This window comes from Cydia strobilella, chromosome 25 (genome assembly GCF_947568885.1).
Source record: "Cydia strobilella chromosome 25, ilCydStro3.1, whole genome shotgun sequence".
NCBI lineage: Eukaryota > Metazoa > Arthropoda > Insecta > Lepidoptera > Tortricidae > Cydia > Cydia strobilella.
Window position 1 is genome coordinate 402087 of NC_086065.1, and position 25978 is coordinate 428064.

At 44.2% G+C, this 25978-nt stretch overlaps 1 protein-coding gene across 1 annotated transcript; it reads left to right on the top strand.

Moving 5' to 3' along the window:
- Positions 1–28: 28 nt before the first annotated feature.
- Positions 29–25173, top strand: LOC134752588 (mediator of RNA polymerase II transcription subunit 16). Its single transcript, XM_063688256.1, has 32 exons — positions 29–209; positions 353–530; positions 1568–1700; positions 1966–2092; positions 3630–3781; positions 4707–4847; positions 8505–8621; positions 9801–9868; positions 11533–11670; positions 11814–11918; positions 12062–12166; positions 12310–12414; positions 12558–12662; positions 12806–12910; positions 13054–13158; positions 13302–13406; positions 13550–13654; positions 13798–13933; positions 14032–14150; positions 15335–15427; positions 15844–15961; positions 16495–16615; positions 17262–17348; positions 19063–19216; positions 19523–19659; positions 19714–19741; positions 19799–19968; positions 20448–20587; positions 21847–21950; positions 23825–23928; positions 24528–24662; positions 25020–25173. Exons 1-32 carry the CDS (start codon positions 148–150, stop codon positions 25054–25056), a joined length of 3639 nt encoding a protein of 1212 aa, XP_063544326.1. The 5' UTR covers positions 29–147; the 3' UTR covers positions 25057–25173.
- Positions 25174–25978: the final 805 nt, after the last annotated feature.

Here is a 25978-nt window from a genome sequence, read left to right on the forward strand (position 1 = left end):
ACGCTGTGACTTTTGACAGTTTTGACGTTTTGACAGCAATGGGTATTTGAGAAGCTAATTCAGCACTTCTTTTATTGTTTTAATTTATTTATTTACCAATGAATTGAAATTCTTTTACAATTAATTAACGTAAATCAAGCAAGCACAATGGAGTTAATTTACTCCATGCGCCGGAAACCATTGAAATGCGAGCCACCGCACTTCGAAACGTATGTAAACTTTCTGCTTTATTTGCTCGTATTTTACATATTTTTACCAATGAAGTACTAATTTTAACTACCTTACTAGGTACTTTAAACCTTCTAAACTATATTTTCAAGCTTAAGAAGTGTCATAATCTACGTTTTTTCAGGTCATCAGACCCAGAAGTGGTTCGCCCAATTTGCACCATATCGGCATGCAATATAATTGCATTCTCGTCACCCACGGAGCTGTCGGACTCTGACGGGTGCACTTGGGGCGGCCACGTGTACGTGTGTGACCTAGACACGCCGTGGGACAGCCATAAAGTCACTAGCACAGTTCACCCTGTAAGTATACTTTACATTGGCTATTTTATTTATTTACCCGGCTAAACATTGTATACAACACAAAACAAGTTGGATGTAAAAAACGATATCTGTGTTACTGGCCTTTGGAAGTCACTTTGATTTCTTGTCACCCACTAATCGAAACTTGCAATTTTGATTTCTCAATTGAAACATCCGAATGGAAAGAATTTTCATAGGATTTTGGGTAGCTCAACCCTTTGAACGCCTCACCTTTATACAACAATATGCCATTGTAAATCTTTTTGTAAGGTACTGTAATGTGTAATGCACTTTGATGGAGCATCACTACATAGTATAAAACAAAGTCACTTTCCTCTGTCTGTATGTCTGTCCCTATGAATGTTTAGATCTTTAAAACTACGCAACGGACTTTGATGCGGTTTTTTTAATAGATAGATAGATTCAAGAGGAAGGTAATACATTAGTTAAACTACCCGTGCAAAGCCAGGGCGGGTCGCTAGTATAGTATATTTATAACACTTTTCATGATGCCTCTGGGAGTTGCTAATGTGCCCTATAAAAGGTAAAACATGTTAACATAGAGATTTAGGGCGCGTAGAGATTTAAGTCTGGCAGCATACATATTCAAAGTACTAAGAGGCAAAACGTATAACAGCGAAGTTCTGAGTAAGTTGACTCTGTGTGTCCCGGATAGGTACGTCTGGCGTCGCCGCCGACCACGGCTGCTGGCGCACGGACCTGCTTGGTAAGGCTCCGCTGACTCGAGCATTGCGCACCCTCAACTTAATAGCCGAAAATATTGACTTGTTTTCGTGTTCTATGAATGAGTTCACAAAGTCGGCATTATACATTATATGTTATAGGCATAACGATATATATATTTAAGGTATAAACAAGATTGTTAGAATAGTTACACTGTTGTATTAGGCTTAGTAACCTGTAAAAATAGTTGTGAGGTAAAAAAAAAAAAAAAAAAAAAAAAAAAAAAAAAAAAAAAAAAAAAAAAAAAAAAAAACTTACCAAGATCTCGTTTAAAGCCATCATTCCATCGGCAGGTCTCGGCTCTAGAATGGGACAGTGAGGGCAAGCAGCTCCTCGTGGCCACGACTGAGGGTGAAGTCTCCGTGTTTGGCATGAAAGAGTTCCTGTTGAATGATTGGGGCTGTCTGTACAACGCATCGTTCCCAGGTATCATATTTTCTAGGGCCATTTTAATATAAAGTTGCATACTACCCTTTTCTAGGGCTAAGACTCCGCTGTCCGTCTGTCCGTCTGTCTGTCTGTCACCAGGCTGTATCTCATGAACCATGATAGCTAGACAGTTGAAATTTTCACAGCTGATGTATTTCTGTTGCCGCTATAACAACAAATACTACGAAAGCATTTTTGCCCAAGCTGATTTTATGATTGTCCTGTGATACTGAATGTATCAATTGACATGTATTGTATACAGGTGAACACGTGATAAAGGCAGCGTTCTTCCACAATGGCCGAAGAGTTTCATGCGACAAGAAGCCCGATGTGCCGGCTGCGGAGCGCCTGCAGCTGCTTAGACCCACACCTACACTGAAGGGGTTTGGGTAAGTCATAAGTCTCATTTCAACCTTTGGGGTCATCCATTAATTACATCACACGTTCACAGGGGGGGGGGGGGGGGTCAAGAATCTGTGACATGTTGTGACAAGGGGGAGGGGAGTCACAAACTTTGTAACGTCACATTAACAGTATTTTTATGTATTTTTTCCTTTTTCTCTATTCTCTATTTATTTTCTGGATTGTTCTGTTATATATTTTGTGTGTATTGTGGCAAACAAATAAACAGTTTATCTATCTATCTATCTTATTTAAATTATTTTATTCGCTGTACAGTTAAATAACAAGTTTTTGGAACGATAATCGTTTTTAATCGTTTAATTTTCTTTCCTAATCTGTTTTGGGTTATAAAATTACTAATATTTCTTTTGTCAAAAATATTTTGATAAAATACTGATAATAACTTAATTCGATTTGCCGATTTCATTGAAAAATGTGACTTCACACCAGGGGGGGAGGGGTTTGCCAAATGTGACCAAGTGTGACAAGGAGGGAAGAGGGGTCAAAAAACCTCGTGTGACGTGTGACGTAATTAATGGATGAACCCTTTGAACACTATTAAAAACTCAAAATATACTTTACAGTACATATGGTGCTACTTTCTCGCACTAGTGCGTCAAGTGCACTTTTCGTGCATATGTAGAAAGTTTAAAGGGCCATATGTACTGTAAAACGTTGTTCAATACACGTGCGAAAAGGTAATTCGCAACTCGTGTCGATTTAAAACACTCCCTGCGGTCGTGTTTTAATTTATCGCCACTCGTTTCGAATTTCCTCTTTTCCGCACTTGTATCGAAAATAACTATTATTCACGTAGGCCTAGCAACAAGCACTTATAAATGGTGAATAATATGTACATTAGTCATATTAACAACTGATAAAGTGTGTAGTATGGGGGCTCTGTAGTATTACACAATTTTTAGGGTTCCGTATCCAAAGGGTAAAAACGGAACCCTATTACAAAGACTCCTCTGTCCATCTGTCTGTCATCGGGCTGTATCTCATGAACCGTGATAGCTAGACAGTTGAAATTTTCACAGATGATGTATTTCTGTTGCCGCTATAACAACAAATACTAAAAAGTACGGAACCCTCGGTGCGCGAGTCCGACTCGCACTTGGCCGGTATTTTACTATATCCATAGAGTAACTTATACTAGAGCGGTACTGTCATAGTCAATTTTGTAACCCCAGTAAATTCACTGGCATCTGTCGACACACATTAAAACTAAAAATGAAGATTTATAAAAATACGATAAAATGTATTTAAATATGGATAAATGATTTTTTTTATTTGCATTAATAATTTTTATGATTTTGACCCATGTTCTTTCACTGATATGCGTTAAAATTGTTAAATAACAAACGAAGCCGTCAACGCCATCTATACGACAGTAGGCCAAAGCTAGTAGCGCCCTCTGAACGAGAATCAAATTTCCTTGATTTTCGAGGCACATTTTTTCCTTAGACTGTATCCATCTATTACGGAGTTATATCTATCTTTGCTATATCTGTTTTATTTCAGCGGCATAGCATGTGAAGGTGCCTGCATTATCACTGCTACTGGTCTCATCGGGGCCCTAACACCTTCAGGGGAGCCGGGCAAAGCGCTCAGCGGGGCCGAATGTCTCCGGCCGGCGAGGGACAAGGTTCCTGCTGCGAGCGTCGCTCATAAAAGTAAGTTACAAGAGGAGAGCCGGGCGAAGCGCTCAGCGGGGCCGAATGTGTCCACCCAGCAAGGGACCGATTACCAACTGCCAGTGTCGCTCATAAAAGTGTAAGATAGGGTTCATCCCATCCTGTATAAAACTGTTTCTGATTTTTTAATATACATATAATTAAAAATTATTTAATTTTATAAATAGATTTTCCGTGGCAGACCGTGTTATTTATATTTGTTTTTATTCATCAGCTGATTTATCATTTATTCAAGTGTATTGTTCCCAAGAAAAATATTTTTATTTATTAACATTAGTATGAAGACCGGTCTGGCCTAGTTGGCAGTGACCCTGCCTGTGAAGCCGATGGTCCTGGGTTTGAATCCCTGTAAGGGCATTTATTTGTGTGATGAACACAGATGAAATGAAATAATTGTTTTTGAGTTTTCTATGTTTTCTATGTATACATATAAGTATGTATTTATCTATATAAGTATCTATATCATCGCCTAGCACCCATAGTACAAGCTTAGTTTGGGGCTAGGTTGATCTGTGTAAGATGTCCCCTAATTACAAGCTTTTATTTAACTTGCAAAATACCTATGTAAGTATGTACTCGTATGTATGTAAAATGTTTGTAAGGGTCAAATCTTGCAAGTTAAATTTAACCCACTTCCCGGTTTCCGATGAAGCTGAAAATTTGCATACATATGTAAGTCGTGTGACAATGCAATATTATGGTACCATCGAGCTGATCTGATGGAGACAGGAGGTGGCCATAGGAACTCTGTGATAAAACAACGCAACCTAATTGTGTTTGGGGTTTTTAGAATTGTCTCGATGAGTATTAGTTGCCTGTGGAAAAAAAGTACAGTCAGCGATAAAAGCTTGTACCAAAAATGAAATTTTTGCCAAAAACTTATATATATTTTATTTATTTCCAGATGGCACCCTAATAGTAGCAGCAGGCGGCGTCAACTGTGTTCGTTGCGCCGTGTGCTCGGTAACATTATCTCGGGCTCCGCATCAGGCGCCCTCGCTGATTGTGCAGCCTCTACCGGCGGTGTATCTGGATTATACGCCTGGTAATTTGTCTGACATTAACACAAACAGATATAGAAACACAAAAAAACCGGCCAAGTGCGAGTCGGACTCGCGCACCGAGGGTAACGTACTTTTTAGTATTTGTTATAGCGGCAAAATACACCATCACCACGAAATTCAGTCTGTTACTTTAACTAATTTTGACCTGATATCTTTCTACTGTAGACCCGTAATTGAGCGCGGCGGATGCTGTATTTATGCCAGACATAACATTAAGGTAGTGAATAGACCTGATTACTGCGAGTTGTCCCACGAACAATTGTTCGACGTGTGCGCCGTTTATTTGCTAGACGACGAACTTCTTGTAATAGGGATATATCATTCAAATTTAACTAATCATAGGGAATACTTAAAGCTATTCGATAGCCTTTTAGGCAAAATTAATGATGAAAAACTAACAGCTATCATAATGGGTGACATTAATATAGATTTTAAATCTAGTACACCCACTAAAAAACAACTGAGTGATATTCTATCCGTTCATGGGTTCAGCCAGTACGTGGAGCACGCTACAAGGATCGAGGGCGATAGTGCCACACTGTTGGACCACGCATACTCTAATATCCGTGATGTCCGTGTGTCCGCTGCGTGCGTGTGCACTAACTTGAGCGACCATATGGCTCAGCGGCTGATCGCGCCTCGTCTCGCCGCACGGCCTACGGCGCCTTTGATGATAAGAAGGCGAGTTTATAGTAATAACAATAAGACCTCTTTTGTAAACGCGTTGGCAGCTATTGACTGGCAAGTAATTGTGAGCAGATATAAAGGCGATTGCAGACGTTTCACTGAAGCGGTTTTACGCATACTGGTCAACCTTCTAAATATACATATCCCAATAAAAAATACTAAGACTTATTTGAATAGCAGGCCATGGGTAGATTCCGAAGTTTATAATCATAAATTACTGTTATTTGACTTTATACAATTAACAAAAAATAACCCGGGTAACCTTGCGATAAACGAAACCCTGGCCAAACTACAAGTTTCATATACCAATAAATTAAAGACCAAACGAATGGATTTTTTAAATTCTTTCATAAATAGCAACCCCAATAAAAGCAAGGCAATGTGGAGGGCAATAAACATGGAGTTAGCTAGGAAGCCACGCGAGCGCGTCGACTACACGGACCTGCTTCGTGACACTGACGGTAAACCGTTCGCGTCGAAACAGCAGCTGGTGGACGCCGTGAACCGTGAATTAGTGACGGCGGCGGCCGCGTGCGGCGCGCCTGTCCCGGCCCGTGCGCGCTGTCGCGCCCACATGGCCGAGTGGCGAGATGCTAGCGATACCTCGGTCAGATTAATACCTTTTACACCCGCAGAAATCAACGTCATTCTGAAAACCGCCATCGCCTCTAAAAACAGCACGGACATCTACGGGCTATCCGCTAGCCTTCTCAGACAGGCCGGTTTTGCTATTAGCTTCGTACTCTCGCATTTATTTAATGACTGCATGAAATCAGGAGTATACCCGGACGGCTTAAAAAAAGTAAAAATATGTCCCTTGTACAAAGGCAAAGGCCAAAAATCCGCCGTGAAGTCATATCGCCCAATTTCGCTAGTGCCAGGCCCCAGCAAATGTTTCGAGGTCGGACTGAACAGAAGGTTATTGGAATATTGGTTCCCTAGGAACGTGTTGTCCAACTGTCAGTACGCCTACCGCCGGGGCCGCTCCACCACTGATCTAGTGCGGGAAGTAGTGCGCGACGTATTGCGCGCGCGCGAGGCGGGCCGCCATGTCGCAGCCATCTGCTGCGACCTGTCGCGCGCGTTCGACACGGCTGACCACACGCTCGTCGCCGAGAAGCTCGCCCACTGTGGGATCCGGGGACCGGCCCTGAGCCTGCTGCTGTCGTTTATGACCGAGCGAACCCAAGTCGTCTGTGGCGAAAACGGGCAAATCTCGTCTGCAGAGATGCAAAACTTAATGGGCGTTCCGCAGGGATCGTGCTTATCAAACACTTTGTTTAGCTTGCTCCTAAATGACTTACCACGGGCAATAAATGGCGCAAGTATTTACATGTACGCCGACGATGTCACAGCCGTGGTGAGCACGCCATCTGCACGAGAGCTAGAGGGAGCTCTTAACAGCGTCGTGGGGCAGCTACAGGACTGGTTTAAGTCGAACGGTTTAGCACTCAATAAAGAAAAAACGTGCTTTATCACGTTCAAACTCAATGGGCATCCAACACAGAACCTGAAGGTAAGTGCGGGCGATGCCCAGATACAGCATGTGACCTGCACGCGTCTCCTCGGCTTTCACCTTGACGGCGCCCTGGTGTGGGACACTCACATAGATGAGGTGTGCGGCCGGCTGGGGCGCGCATGCTTCGCGCTTCGGCGGCTGGCGCGCACGGCTGGGCGGGCTGCGGTGCGCGACTGTTACTTCGCAACGGTCCACTCGCTGCTAACGTACGGCACCGAGCTATGGGGTCGATCCTCGGATTGGCAGCGAGTGTTTTCGATGCAAAAGAGAGCAGTCCGAGCAATGGCCGGCGTGCCCGACGACACCTCAGCACGCGAGCTGTTTAAAGAATTCCATATACTACCCCTGCCTTGCTTATATCTGTACCAAGTAGCCATGTTCACTTATGGACACATCGATGAGTTCAAGCGCAGGGGTACGAATCCGAGATACAGCTTGCGTAGCAATAAATATGAATATAGGCTAAGTACAATCTCGCACAAACTCGCCAAAACGGAAAGATCAGTATACTACCTAGGACCTTCCGTGTATAATCGGTTGCCAAGCACAGTACGAAATGCAGCGTCCGCCCAAAGCTTTAAAAGTAGACTGAAGACGTGGCTCGAGGAGAATAATTTTTATAATTATCAAGATTTTTTCAATCTGCCTCTTGCAGTATAAATAATATATTTTTTTGTAATTAAATATATATAATGTATTGTAATAAATTAATTAATTAATACTTAAAAATAAGTACTCAAATATACCAAATGTGAAATAATCTAATAATCTAATTATGTATTGACCTATAACTGTGTGTTATGAATAATAAATTTCATTTCATTTCATTTCATTTCCATCTGTGAAAGTTTCAACTGTCTAGCTATCACGGTTCGTGAGATACAGCCTGGTGACAGACAGAGAGACGGGCAGCGAAGTCTTAGTAATAGGGTCCCGTTTTTACCCTTTGGGTACGGAACCCTAAAAACGGGACCCTATTACTAAGACTCCGCTGTCTGTCCGTCTGTCACCAGGCTGTATCTCATGAACCGTGATAGCTAGACAGTTGAAATTTTCACAGATAATGTATTTCTGTTGCCGCTATAACAACAAATACTAAAAACAGAATAAAATAAATATTTAAGTGGGGCTCCCATACAACAAACGTGATTTTTCCTGCCGTTTTTTTGCGTAATGGCACGGAACCCTTCGTGCGCGAGTCCGACTCGCACTTGACCGGTTTTGTAAACCGTTTGAACGCCACGCCTATCGTCAGTGGGGGGACACTCCTCCAAACTCTTTCGTGCAAACTCGGCTCCGTTCGGCTCAGCATAGCTCCGAGCAGTTATTAGGGTTGGCACAACTTGATGGTTGAGGTTGATACTGGGCTGCACCGCGCGCGTCACTTGACATCTGCGGCGGATAAAGGGTTAATTCGTTTTGTATATTGCAGTGTCTCTAACTTGGAGTCTTCGAGAGGATACAGATTCCCTTCTCATCGCCGGTTCTACTCTCTCAGTATGGAATTTGACACAACGGGCACATCCTGTACATAAACTACTGTCTAAAGGTACCTGTTTAATGAGGGGTACCGTTTTTGTGCTCACCAGTTGGCGCCACTGTAGATGTAGGTTAAGAAAATAAGATCTCAAAATTCTTCTATGCTCATTTTTATAAAAACAATACGTTCTAATATACACAAAGGAATTTTAACGTCTAAATGTGCCATTTTTTCAACCTGTTTAATTTTGCATATATTTTAGTTGGCACTTTTTTTAAACCACTAACATTTATTGAGCTATATCTATTGTTTACCATGATTAATCAAAGATGGACAAAAATTTACCACAATTATGAATAAGGAGTGAAAATTCCCGATGAAAAGTTATGGTGGAATAAAGAAACTCACATACATATATTTATACATACAAACATGAACGCTGAAAACATTACACTTTCTTTTTTGGGCAGTCGTGTAAAAAAGCTTGAAACCCCCAAAAATGTCTTTCAAAATGTCAAATGTATAGAAGCATGCATTTGACATTTTGAAAGACCTCCATCTACCCTAGCGCCCCTAGCGACGAAATTAAACGCGGTAGCCCTCATTGGAGTTTATAATTTTTCACGCAAAATAATAAATTTCCATATCGATCTACTTATTTGCGAAATCGGAAAATATATTTAACAATAGTCAACGATTTCGACGATTTGAGAAACCGCTTTGCAATTTAAAAGTCGGTTATACCATATGATTATAATAGTACATTACGATACAAAATATTTAGATCAGTGCAGTTTCACTCACTATTGTCTTTAATCGCTTTTGGCGACATGTTTCGGGTTCTTCGGGAATCCTTCCTCAGGCACGAGTGTCCGCGGCGGTTAAACTCCGTGCACAACCGTCTGTGCATCCTAAAACATGTCGCCAAAAGCGATTAAAAACAATAGTGAGTGAAACCGTACTGATCTAAATATTTTGAAATATGTCTCACGATAGTTTAATTTCGATTATTACGATACAAGTGCGAAAAATAGGAAATTCGCAACGAGTGGCGATAAATTGCTAGTTGCGAATTACCTATTCGCACATATATCGTACATCATACAACGTTTTACTGTTCATACGGCCCTTTAAAATTTCGACATAGTTACGTAATGTACTAATTATTGCACTAGTGCGGTAAATTAGCACTATATGTACTGTAAATTGTATAAGTTATTTTATAGATCTAAACTATAAATGTTTTAGGTCCGTTGCAAGGCAGCACGACCCCCGGAGGAGGTCAGAAACCGGGATCTGACTGTTTCAACACAGTGGTAAGGTTCTACGGTTAAACATAGTAATAAGTATTAGTAAAGTCAAGGTCATAACCGCATAAATATGTATGCATTCCCAAAGTTTTAAAAATATGTGTACGCTCGTACACCTTAGACAATAAAGTCGTGTTCACATATTTTTGAGCCATTTGTCTGGATCGATATTTTTGCCTTCGACTGTACATAGTAATAGGTAGTAGTAAAATGCATCATCTTTGTCATATCAGGTCGGTATTCCCATATGTTCAATATCTTGGTCCTTGGTCCAATGTGCATTGCTAGTGCTAAGCAATCACTAAGCAAAATGTGAGATGCAAATATTGCAAATACACATTGCATCTTTGTATTTTTTTTGCAGTACTAAAAATATATTTAACTAATGGATACAAGATATATATAGGTACAGTGGTACTACGTAAACGAAATTAATAACTAGCTTAAATCTAAAATAGGCCCTTGAGGCATTGTACCAAGGATGTTGGCGGCATTTCCTCGCTGTATCGCAATGCTGATACGTTGTGCGAGAAAGCCGCCAGCTCCCCGGTCACCAGTTACGTCAACCAGACGCTTCGCGATTTCTGCAAACAACTTATGCGCGCTGGGACCCCATGGACCTAGAGTTTCAACTCCAAATGGAACGAAATGATACTCTCTACCGAGGCTCTTATGTTTATTACGTTTTAAAATTTCGGCGCTTTCCGCCGCTCCGCCCGCTTTTACATTAGTCCGTTGGAGGTGGGACGGTGCCAGTGTGTCTACGCAGGTAGCATCCCACACCAACATCCGTCCCAAGCTCCAAGGAACCAAGGACACCCCATCGGGCCTCTTGCCATCATCTCTGATAATGCCAGTCGGCTCAAGAAGAGCGGGTACATTGATGGTGGCAAGAGACCGACGGATTATGTCATTAAGCGACGCATGTCTTGAAAAACGGCCGCCACTTTTTTGAATTTTTAGTATAAGAAAGAACTTCGCAGAAGTAAAAGCTCGTGGTTCCAAATCGGACACTTTTTTCGGTAAAATGTTGAAGTAAATATTGACCATGTTACATTAGATCATAGTACCATAGGTAACAATCAATTAAAAAAAAATATATTCGTCTAGCAGGGATGTTGCAAATATTCGCATCCGCAACCGCGGAACTTCCGCATTATTTTCAACATCCGCATCCGCATAAAATCGATGCGGAGCTTAATGCGGATGCGGATGTGGAACAGGTAGGTACGGGAACGTCTTAGCGGCGGCGTAAGTGCTAGGTAATTTCGTCATTAGCCAATAGGAATCTCGTTTCGTTTTTGTGATTCGTCGATCGAGCACTTTAGCCTATGACGGACAGCGACAAGAAGTGAAAAGTTTGTTTTATTTGGACTTTGGTATAGTAATGCGATTGTGGGGCGCCTATATTCTTGTTCAAATACTAAAAGTTTCGTTTTTTTCTTAATAAAAATTACTAAAGTGTAATATTTGACGTTTTTTATGTGCCTAATCTCGACATCCGCATCCGCATCCGCGGATGTGAGCCTCTAAAAATCCGCATCCGCCTCCGCGGATGTCAAAAAATCGGCATTCGCAACATCCCTGGTTTCTAGCACTATTCAACTTTTAGTAATTTACAGACTTTTTATTTTGTTAGACAATGTAGTAAGTGCAATACTTCCCTGCAGGTGTGGCAACAGATATCGGTGTTGCCGGTGGAGGGCGGCGCGCACGTGTGCTCGCGGCGCCTGCACGCGGCGGCGCCGCACCACGTGCTGGCGGCGCACCGCCCCAACAGGCTGTTACTGCATCGAGACACGCATAGGGTAAGTGTTGCCGGTGGAGGGCGGCGCGCACGTGTGCTCGCGGCGCCTGCACGCGGCGGCGCCGCACCACGTGCTGGCGGCGCACCGCCCCAACAGGCTGTTACTGCATCGAGACACGCATAGGGTAAGTGTTGCCGGTGGAGGGCGGCGCGCACGTGTGCTCGCGGCGCCTGCACGCGGCGGCGCCGCACCACGTGCTGGCGGCGCACCGCCCCAACAGGCTGTTACTGCATCGAGACACGCATAGGGTAAGTGTTGCCGGTGGAGGGCGGCGCGCACGTGTGCTCGCGGCGCCTGCACGCGGCGGCGCCGCACCACGTGCTGGCGGCGCACCGCCCCAACAGGCTGTTACTGCATCGAGACACGCATAGGGTAAGTGTTGCCGGTGGAGGGCGGCGCGCACGTGTGCTCGCGGCGCCTGCACGCGGCGGCGCCGCACCACGTGCTGGCGGCGCACCGCCCCAACAGGCTGTTACTGCATCGAGACACGCATAGGGTAAGTGTTGCCGGTGGAGGGCGGCGCGCACGTGTGCTCGCGGCGCCTGCACGCGGCGGCGCCGCACCACGTGCTGGCGGCGCACCGCCCCAACAGGCTGTTACTGCATCGAGACACGCATAGGGTAAGTGTTGCCGGTGGAGGGCGGCGCGCACGTGTGCTCGCGGCGCCTGCACGCGGCGGCGCCGCACCACGTGCTGGCGGCGCACCGCCCCAACAGGCTGTTACTGCATCGAGACACGCATAGGGTAAGTGTTGCCGGTGGAGGGCGGCGCGCACGTGTGCTCGCGGCGCCTGCACGCGGCGGCGCCGCACCACGTGCTGGCGGCGCACCGCCCCAACAGGCTGTTACTGCATCGAGACACGCATAGGGTAAGTGTTGCCGGTGGAGGGCGGCGCGCACGTGTGCTCGCGGCGCCTGCACGCGGCGGCGCCGCACCACGTGCTGGCGGCGCACCGCCCCAACAGGCTGTTACTGCATCGAGACACGCATAGGGTAAGTGTTGCCGGTGGAGGGCGGCGCGCACGTGTGCTCGCGGCGCCTGCACGCGGCGGCGCCGCACCACGTGCTGGCGGCGCACCGCCCCAACAGGCTGTTACTGCATCGAGACACGCATAGGGTAAGTGTTGCCGGTGGAGGGCGGCGCGCACGTGTGCTCGCGGCGCCTGCACGCGGCGGCGCCGCACCACGTGCTGGCGGCGCACCGCCCCAACAGGCTGTTACTGCATCGAGACACGCATAGGGTAAGTGTTGCCGGTGGAGGGCGGCGCGCACGTGTGCTCGCGGCGCCTGCACGCGGCGGCGCCGCACCACGTGCTGGCGGCGCACCGCCCCAACAGGCTGTTACTGCATCGAGACACGCATAGGGTAAGTGTTGCCGGTGGAGGGCGGCGCGCACGTGTGCTCGCGGCGCCTGCACGCGGCGGCGCCGCACCACGTGCTGGCGGCGCACCGCCCCAACAGGCTGTTACTGCATCGAGACACGCATAGGGTAAGTGTTGCCGGTGGAGGGCGGCGCGCACGTGTGCTCGCGGCGCCTGCACGCGGCGGCGCCGCACCACGTGCTGGCGGCGCACCGCCCCAACAGGCTGTTACTGCATCGAGACACGCATAGGGTAAGTGTTGCCGGTGGAGGGCGGCGCGCACGTGTGCTCGCGGCGCCTGCACGCGGCGGCGCCGCACCACGTGCTGGCGGCGCACCGCCCCAACAGGCTGTTACTGCATCGAGACACGCATAGGGTAAGTGTTGCCGGTGGAGGGCGGCGCGCACGTGTGCTCGCGGCGCCTGCACGCGGCGGCGCCGCACCACGTGCTGGCGGCGCACCGCCCCAACAGGCTGTTACTGCATCGAGACACGCATAGGGTAAGTGTTGCCGGTGGAGGGCGGCGCGCACGTGTGCTCGCGGCGCCTGCACGCGGCGGCGCCGCACCACGTGCTGGCGGCGCACCGCCCCAACAGGCTGTTACTGCATCGAGACACGCATAGGGTAAGTGTTGCCGGTGGAGGGCGGCGCGCACGTGTGCTCGCGGCGCCTGCACGCGGCGGCGCCGCACCACGTGCTGGCGGCGCACCGCCCCAACAGGCTGTTACTGCATCGAGACACGCATAGGGTAAGTGTTGCCGGTGGAGGGCGGCGCGCACGTGTGCTCGCGGCGCCTGCACGCGGCGGCGCCGCACCACGTGCTGGCGGCGCACCGCCCCAACAGGCTGTTACTGCATCGAGACACGCATAGGGTAAGTGTTGCCGGTGGAGGGCGGCGCGCACGTGTGCTCGCGGCGCCTGCACGCGGCGGCGCCGCACCACGTGCTGGCGGCGCACCGCCCCAACAGGCTGTTACTGCATCGAGACACGCATAGGGTAAGTGTTGCCGGTGGAGGGCGGCGCGCACGTGTGCTCGCGGCGCCTGCACGCGGCGGCGCCGCACCACGTGCTGGCGGCGCACCGCCCCAACAGGCTGTTACTGCATCGAGACACGCATAGGGTAAGCGACCGCGTGTTTCATTGCTAACTAGCTTTTGCCCGCGACTTCGTCTGCGTGGACTTAGTAACGGCAGCTAAAGTAAGTATAGCGCCTGGAAAAATTCTCATAGCAATCATTCAATTTGAGCATATTATGCACACAAATTAGCAGGCACTTCATTAATTATCTCGATTACACCCCGCTTTTTACTTTCTTAAGGGATGATTTTCGGGATAAAAACTATCCTATGTCCTTCTCGGGGACTCTACCTATGCCAAATTTCATCTAAATCGATTCAGCGGTTTAAGCGTGAAGAGGGAACACACAGACAGAAACACGGACAGACAGACTTTCGCATTTATAATATTAGTATGGATAGGCTATTCTACTTTATTTCAAATATATTTATTATTCGAGACAAGTCTGAACATAACTTATAAAATATTGTATGTTTAACTTTAGTGCTAATGTTTGTTGCTTGCAACACTTTAGGATAAGTTTGTCTATGGCTCGCTGGGAGCGCTCTCTTCATTCTGTGTCATAAGCGAATGTAGTAACATAAATATTTAGCTTTTAATTAAAGTTAGAGCTCGACGAGGGAGAGGAGTGTTAGGGTCTGGAGTTGCAGGCGTACATAGGCTACGGAGACTGCTTAACATCAGGCGGGCCGTATGCTTGTTTGCCACCGACGTAGTATAAAAAAAAGTTAATTTTAATTATAAAACTTCCGTGAGACTCAAACATATTAACTATTTTTTTTTACGTGAGTGACCCGGTTTAAAATAATTTAAAAGTTAATTTTTATATTAATCTAATCGCATTTTGATTCAAACATTTATAAATGTTCCTATAGCTTCGATAACCAGCTGGTATTTTTCATCATTCGCTTGCCCTTATCCCATTCATTTTGGGTCGGCGCAGCATGTCTTTTTTTTCCATACCTCTCTCTCTGGCCCGTCATCTCATCACTCACTCGCATTCGTTTCATATCATCTCTCACACAGTCCATCCACCTTTTCCTCGGTTTTCCTCTCCCGATACTTCCCTCCACATTCATTCGTAATACCTTTCTCGTCACATGCCTTTCATCCCTCCGCATTACATTTCATGAAGAAAAAAGATTTTTTTTTAAATATTTATGATACTTATCGTGATTTTGTGTTAATATTGATATTGTGATAATTATTTTGATGGATTTTTTTTAGATAAGCACTACAGCGGTGAGTGTGTCGGGGCTCCCGGGGCTGGAGGCCGGCGCGACGCCTCCAAAAAAAAGCAAATACGGTGGAGCCTTAGCAGTAAGTTTTTTTAACTACATTTTTCGATTTATTGTTATTTTTTTATTATTTTTAACAAGCAGAAACGTCTGCGAATGATGCGTGATAAAATTACTGCCTTGGGTGGGAAGATAGTGGGAAGATTTGCTGACTATGGATGAGGTCTGGTGGCTCAGTTGGCAGAGCGCTGGAGTATCGATCCAGAGGCCGTGAGTTCAAGTTTCACCCAAGGCAGTAATTTTCCACTTTTAAATTTATTGTTTTTTTGTCCTTTGATGGAGTATTTAAGATCTTACCAACCGCAGTTGACCAGCTGGGTAACGTAACTCATCAGAAAACTGTGGGGTTTCCCATGCATTTTAGCGAGCGAATTAAATATGTATAGATACAGAGGGTTTGGTGCATCTGACCCTTATAAAACTTTTTTTGTCACACAGACAGGAGCGGCGTGCGCCATAGTTTCATGCGTGGACATATCTTGGCTCGGTGGCGTGTGTGTGTGCGTCGACACTCATGCTCAACTACATGTATATCGTCTGCCTGCAGCTGATATTTGTGAGTATTCATCAACAAACAACGATCACCATAAAAATTAAAAATAATAATGTAGGTCCCAAAAGACTACCCTGCGGTACACCAACATCAAATGAGTGGAAGCCTGTAGCCGGAATGAAACCTTGTCACTGTTGTCATAATGGAGCCTTGTCGGAAGGCACGAAGGTTGATATTAGGCTGTAGCCGCGAGTCAGTTGACGACTTTGGCGGTCAAAGAGTTAATAAATACAATGGGCTCCAAAATAGAACCCTGCGGAACATCAAGTATATTATATATACTTATATTTGCTTGACTGTTGTTTTGTTATTTAATTTTTTTATATTCCTTCTTTTGATTCACTAATATAATGTTGTAGGTTATAGTTTTGACATTATCTGATTATCTCCGTCTTAATGACAATGATGATATAACTATGTCAAACGCTTCACTATAATCAACTTTCAACCTTACCTATCCAAAAGTATATTTTTCAGTGGAAACAGTGTCTGTTTATTTGTGTTATCGAAGTAACTAAGTATATACATATTTTTAGCCACGCCATTGCTAGTGCAGCATACGACATCGCTGTTAGAGTACGCGATGGTTTCTGGACTGGATTATCGGGATATCATCATGACGCTAAAACCGAACGCCATTGATGCTGTGTATGAGAGGTAGATTTTGCTTTTGTTATCTAATCAATATAATCATTGTCATTGATCGTTTCTTTTTAGGGTTCCGTACCCAAAGGGTTAAAAACGGGACCCTATTACTAAGACTCCGCTGTCCGTCTGTCCGTCCGTCTGTCCGTCAGTCTGTCACCAGGCTGTATCTCATGAACCGTGATAGCTAGACAGTTGAAATTTTCACAGATGATGTATTTCTGTTGCCGCTATAACGACCCGCATAGGGCTACACAGCCACGAACGCAAGTGTCGTTACCGGGATGCTTCTTAAAACATCTGTCACAGATGAAAAGGCCTATTATATATAACAACAAATACTAAAAACATAATAGTATAAATATTTAAATTGGGCTCCCATACAACAAACGTGTTTTTTTGCTGTTTTTTTCCGTAATGGTACTGAACCCTTCGTGCGCGAGTCCGACTCGCACTTGGCCGGTTTTTTTACTTTTATTGACTAATGGAATGTTACAAATTTCAAAATAATTACTTTTTGAACTCAGGTTACAAATACTGAACTGTCTTGTAACGATGCATCATGGCCTACATCTCGCCCTTCATATGTATTAACATTCTTATTGTGAAAGAAAGGTTCTATAAAATATATGAAATAATAAGAATGTTCCTTTAACAGGTTTACGGAGAGTTTCCAACGTCAACCACAGGCTTTCCAGCAGTTCTATTATCAGAACTGGCTGAAACTACGCATTGCGCTTTGCAGGTAAAAACCTTTTCATTGCAGTGCTGATTGATGTAGCTGCTCCCTTTCAATGCGCAGCAGTGTAAAATTATTCAAATAGGGGAGTTAATAGTTAACATTAATCAAAGATAGATATAACTCCGTAATAGATGGATACAGTCTAAGGAAAAGACGTGCCTTGAAAATCACGAAAATTTGATTCTCGATCAGATGGCGCCACTAGTTTTGGCCTACTCTCGTATAGATGGCGTTGACTGTTTCGTTTGTTATTTATAATTTTAACGCATACCAGTGAAAGAACATGGGTCAAAATCATATAAAAATAATTAATGCAAATAAAAAAAAAATATCCATATTTTAATACATTTTAACGTATTTTTATAAATCTTCATTTTTAGTTTTATAGTATATCGATAGATGGCAGTGAATTTACAGTGGTTACAAAATTTACTATGACAGTACCGCTCTATTTTAATATATACTCATTGCATTAATCTACGTTATTGTCTATACTGAATATCTCTTTAATGAATTACCTAACGAATTAAAAATGTTGCAAGGTAATATATTTAAGTATAGGTTAAAGTAATGGCTGATTGAGAAGGTGTACTTTTTTTTAACGATGCATGTAGCTAGTAGCTACAGAATGTAAATAAGTTTGTTAATATAGGATATGGCTACTGTATTGCTGTATGGCTGTTTTGGCTACTGTATTATTCATTTTAATGTATACTATGCACAATTGTAAGCTGTTTGTTTCCCAAATAAAGAAAATAAAATAAAATATGCTTAGTTTATAAGTAGTTTTTAAGAATTATATTGTATGTTCGCAAAGGGCAGCTGTTGATATTATGCCCTTTTTTAGTACAGATCATCTATATGTATACTTACACAGTGGACAATAAAATTTTCCTATTCTTATTCTTCTTATGGAGTCTGCATTTTACTCTGGCAAACCCACTTTGTTAGTAGAAAACAGGGATGTTGCGAATATTCGCATCCGCATCCGCAACCGCGGAACTTCCGCATTATTTTCAACATCCGCATCCGCATAAAATCGATGAGGAGCTTAATGCGGATGCCGATGTGGAACAGGTAGGTACAGGAACGTCTTAGCGGCGGCGTAAGTGCTAGGTAATTTCGTCATTAGCCAATAGGAATCTCGTTTCGTTTTTGTGATTCGTCGATCGAGCACTTTAGCCTATGACGGACAGCGACAAGAAGTGAAACTTTGTTTTATTTGGACTAGTATAGTAATGCGATAGTGGGGCACCTATATTCTTGTTTAAATACTAAAAGTTTCGTTTTTTTTTTAAATAAAAATTGATGATGATGATGATGTATTCCTGTTATCCCTCATTAGGGACATAGGGCTCGCAGAAGAATCCTCCATTTGTCACGATCTTGAGCGGCTACTTCCAGTTCTTTCCAGTTGAGTCCAGTTGAGCCAGCCTCTTTCTCTCTCTCTCTAATAAAAATTACTAGAGTAATATTTGACGTATTTTATGTGCCTAATCTCGACATCCGCATTCGCGGATGTGAGCCTTTAAAACTCCGCATCCGCATCCGCGGATGTCAAAAAATCGGCATCCGCAACATCCCTGGTAGAAAAAGGCACAAAATTCAAATTTTCTATGGGAAATCAACCCTTCGCGCCTACAATTTTAAATTTCCCGTCTTTTTTACTGACGAAAACGGCTTGCCAAACTATACCTATGTATATTTCCCTATACAGAGTAATGCCGACCGCTCAAGGCGCGGTATCGTCACTTACGCAGCTAACCACACTCGCCGGCGCGTGGGCGGCGCTGGCGGCCGCTTTACGCGGAGACGACCGGCGACACGACGACGTGCGGTTGGACGCGCTGCTAGAACACGAACACGACAAGGTACAAACGTTACCCATTAGTGTGTAGACTGATGCCTACAGCTCAAGGTGCGGTATCGTCTCTAACACAACTTACTACACTCGCCGGTGCATGGGTGACGCTAGCGGCCGCTTTACGGGGAAAAATGACGTACTTTTATCGAACCTGCTGACAAAATTCGCGAAGATCTGAGCTGCGTCAGAAGAAGAGGACACGGCGATATCAAATTAACCTCCCTCCCTCCCCGTTCCACCGGCTAGCGAGTGGCGACGCTCTTGAATATACCTAGTATAAGCAAGTAGTAATATCCAATTTTTCATATTACAGGCACTAGTAACATTAGAAGCGAAAGCCGAATTATCAAGCGACGCCGTAGCGTTGACTCCACTGCGTCGCATCTTGCAACAGTGCGTCGACATAGCCACCACACATCTGCAACATGCCGCGACGGGCCACACACATCCGTAACTTATATTCTATGCACTAGTGACCCTAGCAGCGAAAGCCGAATTATCAAGCGACGCCGTTGCTCTAACGCCCCGCGTTGTATCTTACAACAGGGCGTCGACATAGCCACCACACATCTGCAACATGCCGCGACAGGCCACACTTATCCGTAAGTTACCTATATTCTATGCACTAGTGACACTAGAAGCGAAAGCGGAACTGTCAAGCGACGCCATAGCGTTGACTCTACTACGTCGCATCTTGCAACAGTGCGTCGACATCGCGACAACGCATCTGCAACATGCTGCAACGGGCCACACGCATCCGTAAGATAAAATATGTATTTTGCGTAATACACTAATTACGCAAAATATATACGCGAACGCGAGTGTGGAGTCTAGTTCGCTAATCAGCGAAATCGACTACACACTCGCGTTCGCGGCTTCGCGCCGCGTAGTCTGGAGCGGGCTTATCACGTCAAATTCGAGTCTACTTTTTTTAGTGATGTACGTTGGCCCAACTGAATCGATGGATTTTTACTCGATCGTAAATGTTGCTTTAATGAATAGAATACCATAAAAAATTGGGAAATACAGTCTCAAATTCATCCATTCTGTTAGGCGGTCGCACCACTGATTATACATTTCAAATTTCACAGCGCCATCTATTGAACTTAAGTTTGACCATTCGAATGGGACTGAAATCTGCGTCGCCGACGCTCTAGAGCCGTAATAAAAAATATATTTGCCTTGTCTTTTTACATAGACATATCAGTTCTCCTGATTAATTGATCCACGTCATTTAGGTATGAGACGTGGACGGACGGCACGGCGTTAGCACTGCTGCGCAAGCTGGTGGTGGCGGCGCGGGCCGCGGGCCGCGGCGGGGAGCCCCTGTCCCGCGCGCTGGCCAGGCTGCAGCACCAGAACACCAAGGAGGCCCGAGGTAACGTCACACAACAAGTTGGTGATGACGGCGCGGGGGAGCCGCTGTCCCTTATTTTAAATGTCATCTCTGACAAATAAGTGAACCATAAACATGTTTTTTATATTTCATTTTTTTTAATCCTCCAACAGTCCTCCTCCAAGTGCCTCAGATGTTGCGAATATTCGCATCCGCATCCGCAACCGCGGAACTTCTGCATTATTTTCAACATCCGCATCCGCATAAAATCGATGCGGAGCTTAATGCAGATGCGGATGTGGAACAAGTAGGTACGGGAACGTCTTAGCGGCGGCGTAAGTGCTAGGTAATTTCGTCACTAACCAATAGTAATCTCGTTTCGTTTTTGTGATTCGTCGATCGAGCACTTTAGACTATGACGGACAGCGACAAGAAGTGAAAAGTTTGTTTTATTTGGACTTATTGTATAGTAATGCGATTGGGGGGCACCTATATTCTTGTTCAAATACTAATGGTTTCGTTTTTTTAAATAAAAATTACTAAAGTGTGATATTTGACGTTTTTTATGGGCCTAATCTCGACATCCGCATCCGCGGATGTGAGCCTTTATAAATCCGCATCCGCTTCCGGGGATGTCAAAAAATCGGCATCCGCAACATCCCTGTCTCAGACTATACTATTTAAAATAGGTAGATACCTTAGGTAGATTTCCGCTAGATGACATGGCGTGGCGTCTTTATCAGGGATGTTGCGGATGCCGATTTTTTGACATCCACGGATGCGGATGCGGATTTTTAAAGGCTCACATCCGCGGATGCGGATGCGGATGTCGAGATTAGGCACATAAAAAACGTCAAAAATTATCACTTTAGTAATTATTATTTAAAAAAAAACGAAACTTGGTATTTGAACAAGAATATAGGTGCCCCACTATCGCATTACTATACTAAAGTCCAAATAAAACAAACTTTTCACTTAAAGTGCTCGATCGACGAATCAGAAAAACGAAACCAGATTCCTATTGGCTAATGACGCAATTACCTAGCACTTTCGCCGCCGCTAAAACGTTCCTGTATCCTGTACCTACCAGTTCCACATCCGCATCCGCTTTAAGCTCCGCATCGATTTTATGCGGATGCGGATGTTGAAAATAATGCGGAAGTTCCGCGGTTGCGGATGCGGATGCGAATATTTGCACTATTCCTGGTCTTGCCGAAAATAGTAACTCACGCCACTCGCCTTTTTTGACCTCTCTTAAACAACGGTTGCATAAAATACAATATTAATGTGTTTGTTCGCAGAGGAATGCGCGACGCTATGCCTCCAGCTGACGACCCCTCGCATCTGGGAGTCGCTGCCGCGCTGCACGGTCTCCGCGCCGCACGGCAAGCCCTGCCCTCATTATGTATGTATTACTATGTATCACATGAATCTAGTATAGGCTACGCGCGCGCTGCGGTGCGGCGAGTTGTGGTGCGTTTTTAAAAACGCAAAGGAAAAAAACCGTGTGTGTCCAGTACGCGCACAGCGGTGAGCCGGTGACATATCCGCACGTTTTGCCATTCTAGTCCCAACTCAAGTTAAGAACGGACGTTGAAAATGGACTACTACGCTAGGCGACGACATGACCGCGCAGCATCGTGTCGCGAGAACAACTGCGTCTCTGGATGGCTGCCGGCCGGTGTCCGCACGGATTTTATTCCGCAGTGTGCGGATTTATTCAATAGTCCATAGGATGCAGAAAATTCGTGCGGCGCCGAACCGCAACCAATCTGCAGCAGACCACAGATTTTAATCCGCATACAGATTATATTCCGCAATGCGCGCACTTCAAGGAGGTTGCATACTTCACAGATTTTGCGGAAAAAAAACGCACGGCAGAAATCCGCAGTGCGCGCGTAGCCCTGGATCGGTCATGAGGGGTGAGGGGAAATGACCGAACGGGATAGTCTTATGTATCTTTCAGTAGGAGTAGCAGAGAAAGCGCTGTTATTGTTTGTCCTTGTCACAGTCTCACATTTTTTTTCCCCCACCGTAAATTTAGTATTGTTTATGGTGGGCTACAAATCTAATCGACAAAACATATTGTCGTATTGCGTATGTTTCGTCCCTCACGGGCGCACGCGTATAGCTGATCTATGTAATGCTAGGTCTATGATGTCATGTACTGGTGTCATTTGACTCATTTCTATGCTTTCATATATGTGTCGTATTCAAGCAAAAGGTACCACATTGTCGCTTGCCATAAGGACGCTCTGACAGGTTTTTCGTATAAATATACAAGCAATTTTCGTCCTTATCATAATCATAATCATTTATTTAACTTCAGACAACAATGGTCCACACTGATACAAATTAAACATTACATTTTAAATTAAATTAAAATAGGTTATAAATAAAATAAAATTACATAAAAAAAAGAGATCGATGGATGGGTGGTTATGGTAAGAATCATGTAAGAATGTACATCGATGGATCTTATTTCAAAAGGCATAAGGTCCAAAGATGGACAGTTAACAGTGTGGGCGATGGTACAACGGATTACCCTTTTTCCTATGTCGGGTAAGGCCGGCCTTACACAGTCTGAATCCGAATCTGACTTCATAGTCTGAATTCCGGTGCCTTGCCTCACACATGTCTTAAATATTCAGATTGATCAGTTGTCTCACCAACGTATGTCTCACTCTCTCCCATGAATGTCAATGGCAAATTCATAATCTGAATCCAGTATGTGTGTGCTCGTCCTACTACTTGTATAGAAAGAGGTGCGTCCGGAATTCATAATCAGAATTTTCATATTCTGAATTCATAACGCACGTCAGTATCATTCTGACAGAACAATCTGAGAAATTCATAATCTGAATGCAATTCCGTGCGTTCTGAATTAATAATGTGAATTCAGATTATAAACTCAGATTCATATTCAGTCAGACTGTGTAAGGCCGGCCTTAATCATTCTATCACGTCAAATTCGAGTCTACGAGGAGTCTACCTTTTTTAGTGATGTCCGTTGGCCCAACTGAATCGATGGATTTTTACTCGATTGTAAATGTTGCTTTTATGAAGCGAAATTTTGTAGACGGCGATTCGATAAATGATTTTATATGACAGAAGAAAGTATGTGAAAGCGTGCGACGTTGGCTTTAAAAAGTTTCACTGCTATTATTATAGTGATTTGTAATTATGTGACATTAAAATTAAAATGCTGTTTTTTAATAGTTATAGTAAAATATAATGTTGCGGCAAAATGAACTTTGAGTGATTTTTTTTTCATTACAGTTTGAATATGGTACAGAGCCCGAAGGTTTAAGATACGCGCCCGAACCACCGAACTACGGCACTATGTGCGAAGTGATGCCTTCACTAGGGATGGATTGCATACGGTATGTGTAAAATGTATAATCAGTGAACAATTCAATTTCTAAGCTCCAAAATAGTTAGTGTGGACCAAACATTTTTTTACACCACGTCATACAAGGTGGCAAACAAGCATACGTTCTGCCAGATGGGAAGCGGTCACCGTAGGGGTGTTACATGTGCGCTGCCGAGCGAGTTGCGTTGCAAACAGTCGTTCTGCCACATAAGCGAATCCTGTTCGTCGGCTACTTGCCGCCATGTGAATGCAACAATAGTTGCTTGTTTTGACATATTTGACAAGAAGCACAACGGGTGTTGCTAGGTTTTAAGAATTTTAGTTCCTTTTTAATTAATTTCTACTCTTTCTTGTCAAACTTTAAGACCAGGCTTTAGTGAGATAAACGGGGTATTGGCAACTATTAGGTTATTATAGATGACGCCAGCATGGCCTTTAATAGTTTGTTCTATGAGATTTGGCCTAAAGGGCTAGCATCCAGACAATAAAATTAAAAAAAGAATTCGACACTAGGATTGACAGTTTTTACTTGTATAATACCTCGACCGTTCCCCATTGAAGCAGTTCATGTTCATAATTTAGATATAATTAAATACGTTTTGTTCCTAGGTACATGTATCTAGGCGCGTGCGCAGGCTCGTGCCGCGCGTGCACTCGGTGCGGTGCGCGCGCACTAGCTGCAGCGCGCCCCGCCAAGCATCCCATGCAAAGGGCCTACGACGGACGGTTCCTGGCTGCCTGCAGGTAACACACTTTATAGGGTAGGGAACCGATCTCCTTAGAGAGCTTAGTCACTTTTACTTGCTGACTGACTGTGGGACTAGGTCGGTTTGTATAAATTGTCCTATAATATTTATTTATTTATATGTAGTATGACTAGTATGTGACTACAGAAGAAAAGACAAATCAAAATATTAAATAAATTAAATGTGTTTGTTCCCTAAGTTGAACGCACTTTACTGACCGTTTGTCGACGCCGGTTCAATTACTATTAGCAATAATAATAAGGCTTTTCGCAACATCAATTTGAAACAATACTAAATTTAACGGAATAAAAACCTCATAAAAACCAACTAAACCATTTATGTTTCTTTGTTACAGGTGCGGCGGTAAATGGACTTTGGTCTCAAATTACTAAACGACATGCTGAATATTAATTAAGATTAGATTAAGCTCACTAATGAAGTTTTATACTTTTAAATAGAACCATAATGAATTTACCAAAATAAAAATGAATTTTGATATTTTAATCAAATATGACATTTCATTTATTTCCAATTAGTTTTTGGGACTCCTATTGTTTTTTCAACAGTACCTGACCAATACTTTCTAGATCTTTTCGGAACAAATCGAAACCAGTATGACTTATCTTTTTGAAGGCTTCTACTACAGACCTTACAACACATGGCATGCGATTTCATATAATTCCTGGCTAAGTAGGAGCAATAGGGGATATTACTGCAATGTTCTGCCACCAGAGTGCAGCACTAGCCTTTTTAGTAAACCATAGAGTATCAGATCAGAGGCCCTACTGCGAAAAACAAAATTGTATATTTCTTCATCTACCTTCTCTATCGCTGGAATATATGTGCGATAGAGAGGCAGATAACGTTTTTAGATCCTAAGGTCATTGTCATCTGACTTATAAATGTCATTTCAGCTCAATTCAACATCATGAAATCGATCAAAAGCAGAAAGTTCGCAAAAGACTGCACGTCTCTAGTTTGGTGACACCGAACCTTTACCAAATACATAGACTCATGCCAGCACCACACTTCGCTGTATTTGGCAAATATTCGTCTTGCATCCCTTTTGTTTGGTATGTCAAAGGAAAGAGATGCAACACGAATATTTGCCAAATAAGGCGAAGTGTGGTGCCAGCATCACAGTCATTATTTCTAATTGCGGCGCAGCGTCTTTACGACTTTGTTCAATAAAATGTTCATATATTTGTTTATAAAATATGTAATTCAATAAATGTCTCCCTTGCCCTGATTATATTCTTTGCCCTTGCCACCCAACCACCCAACCTAAATGTCATATTTTTTTGACAACTCTTT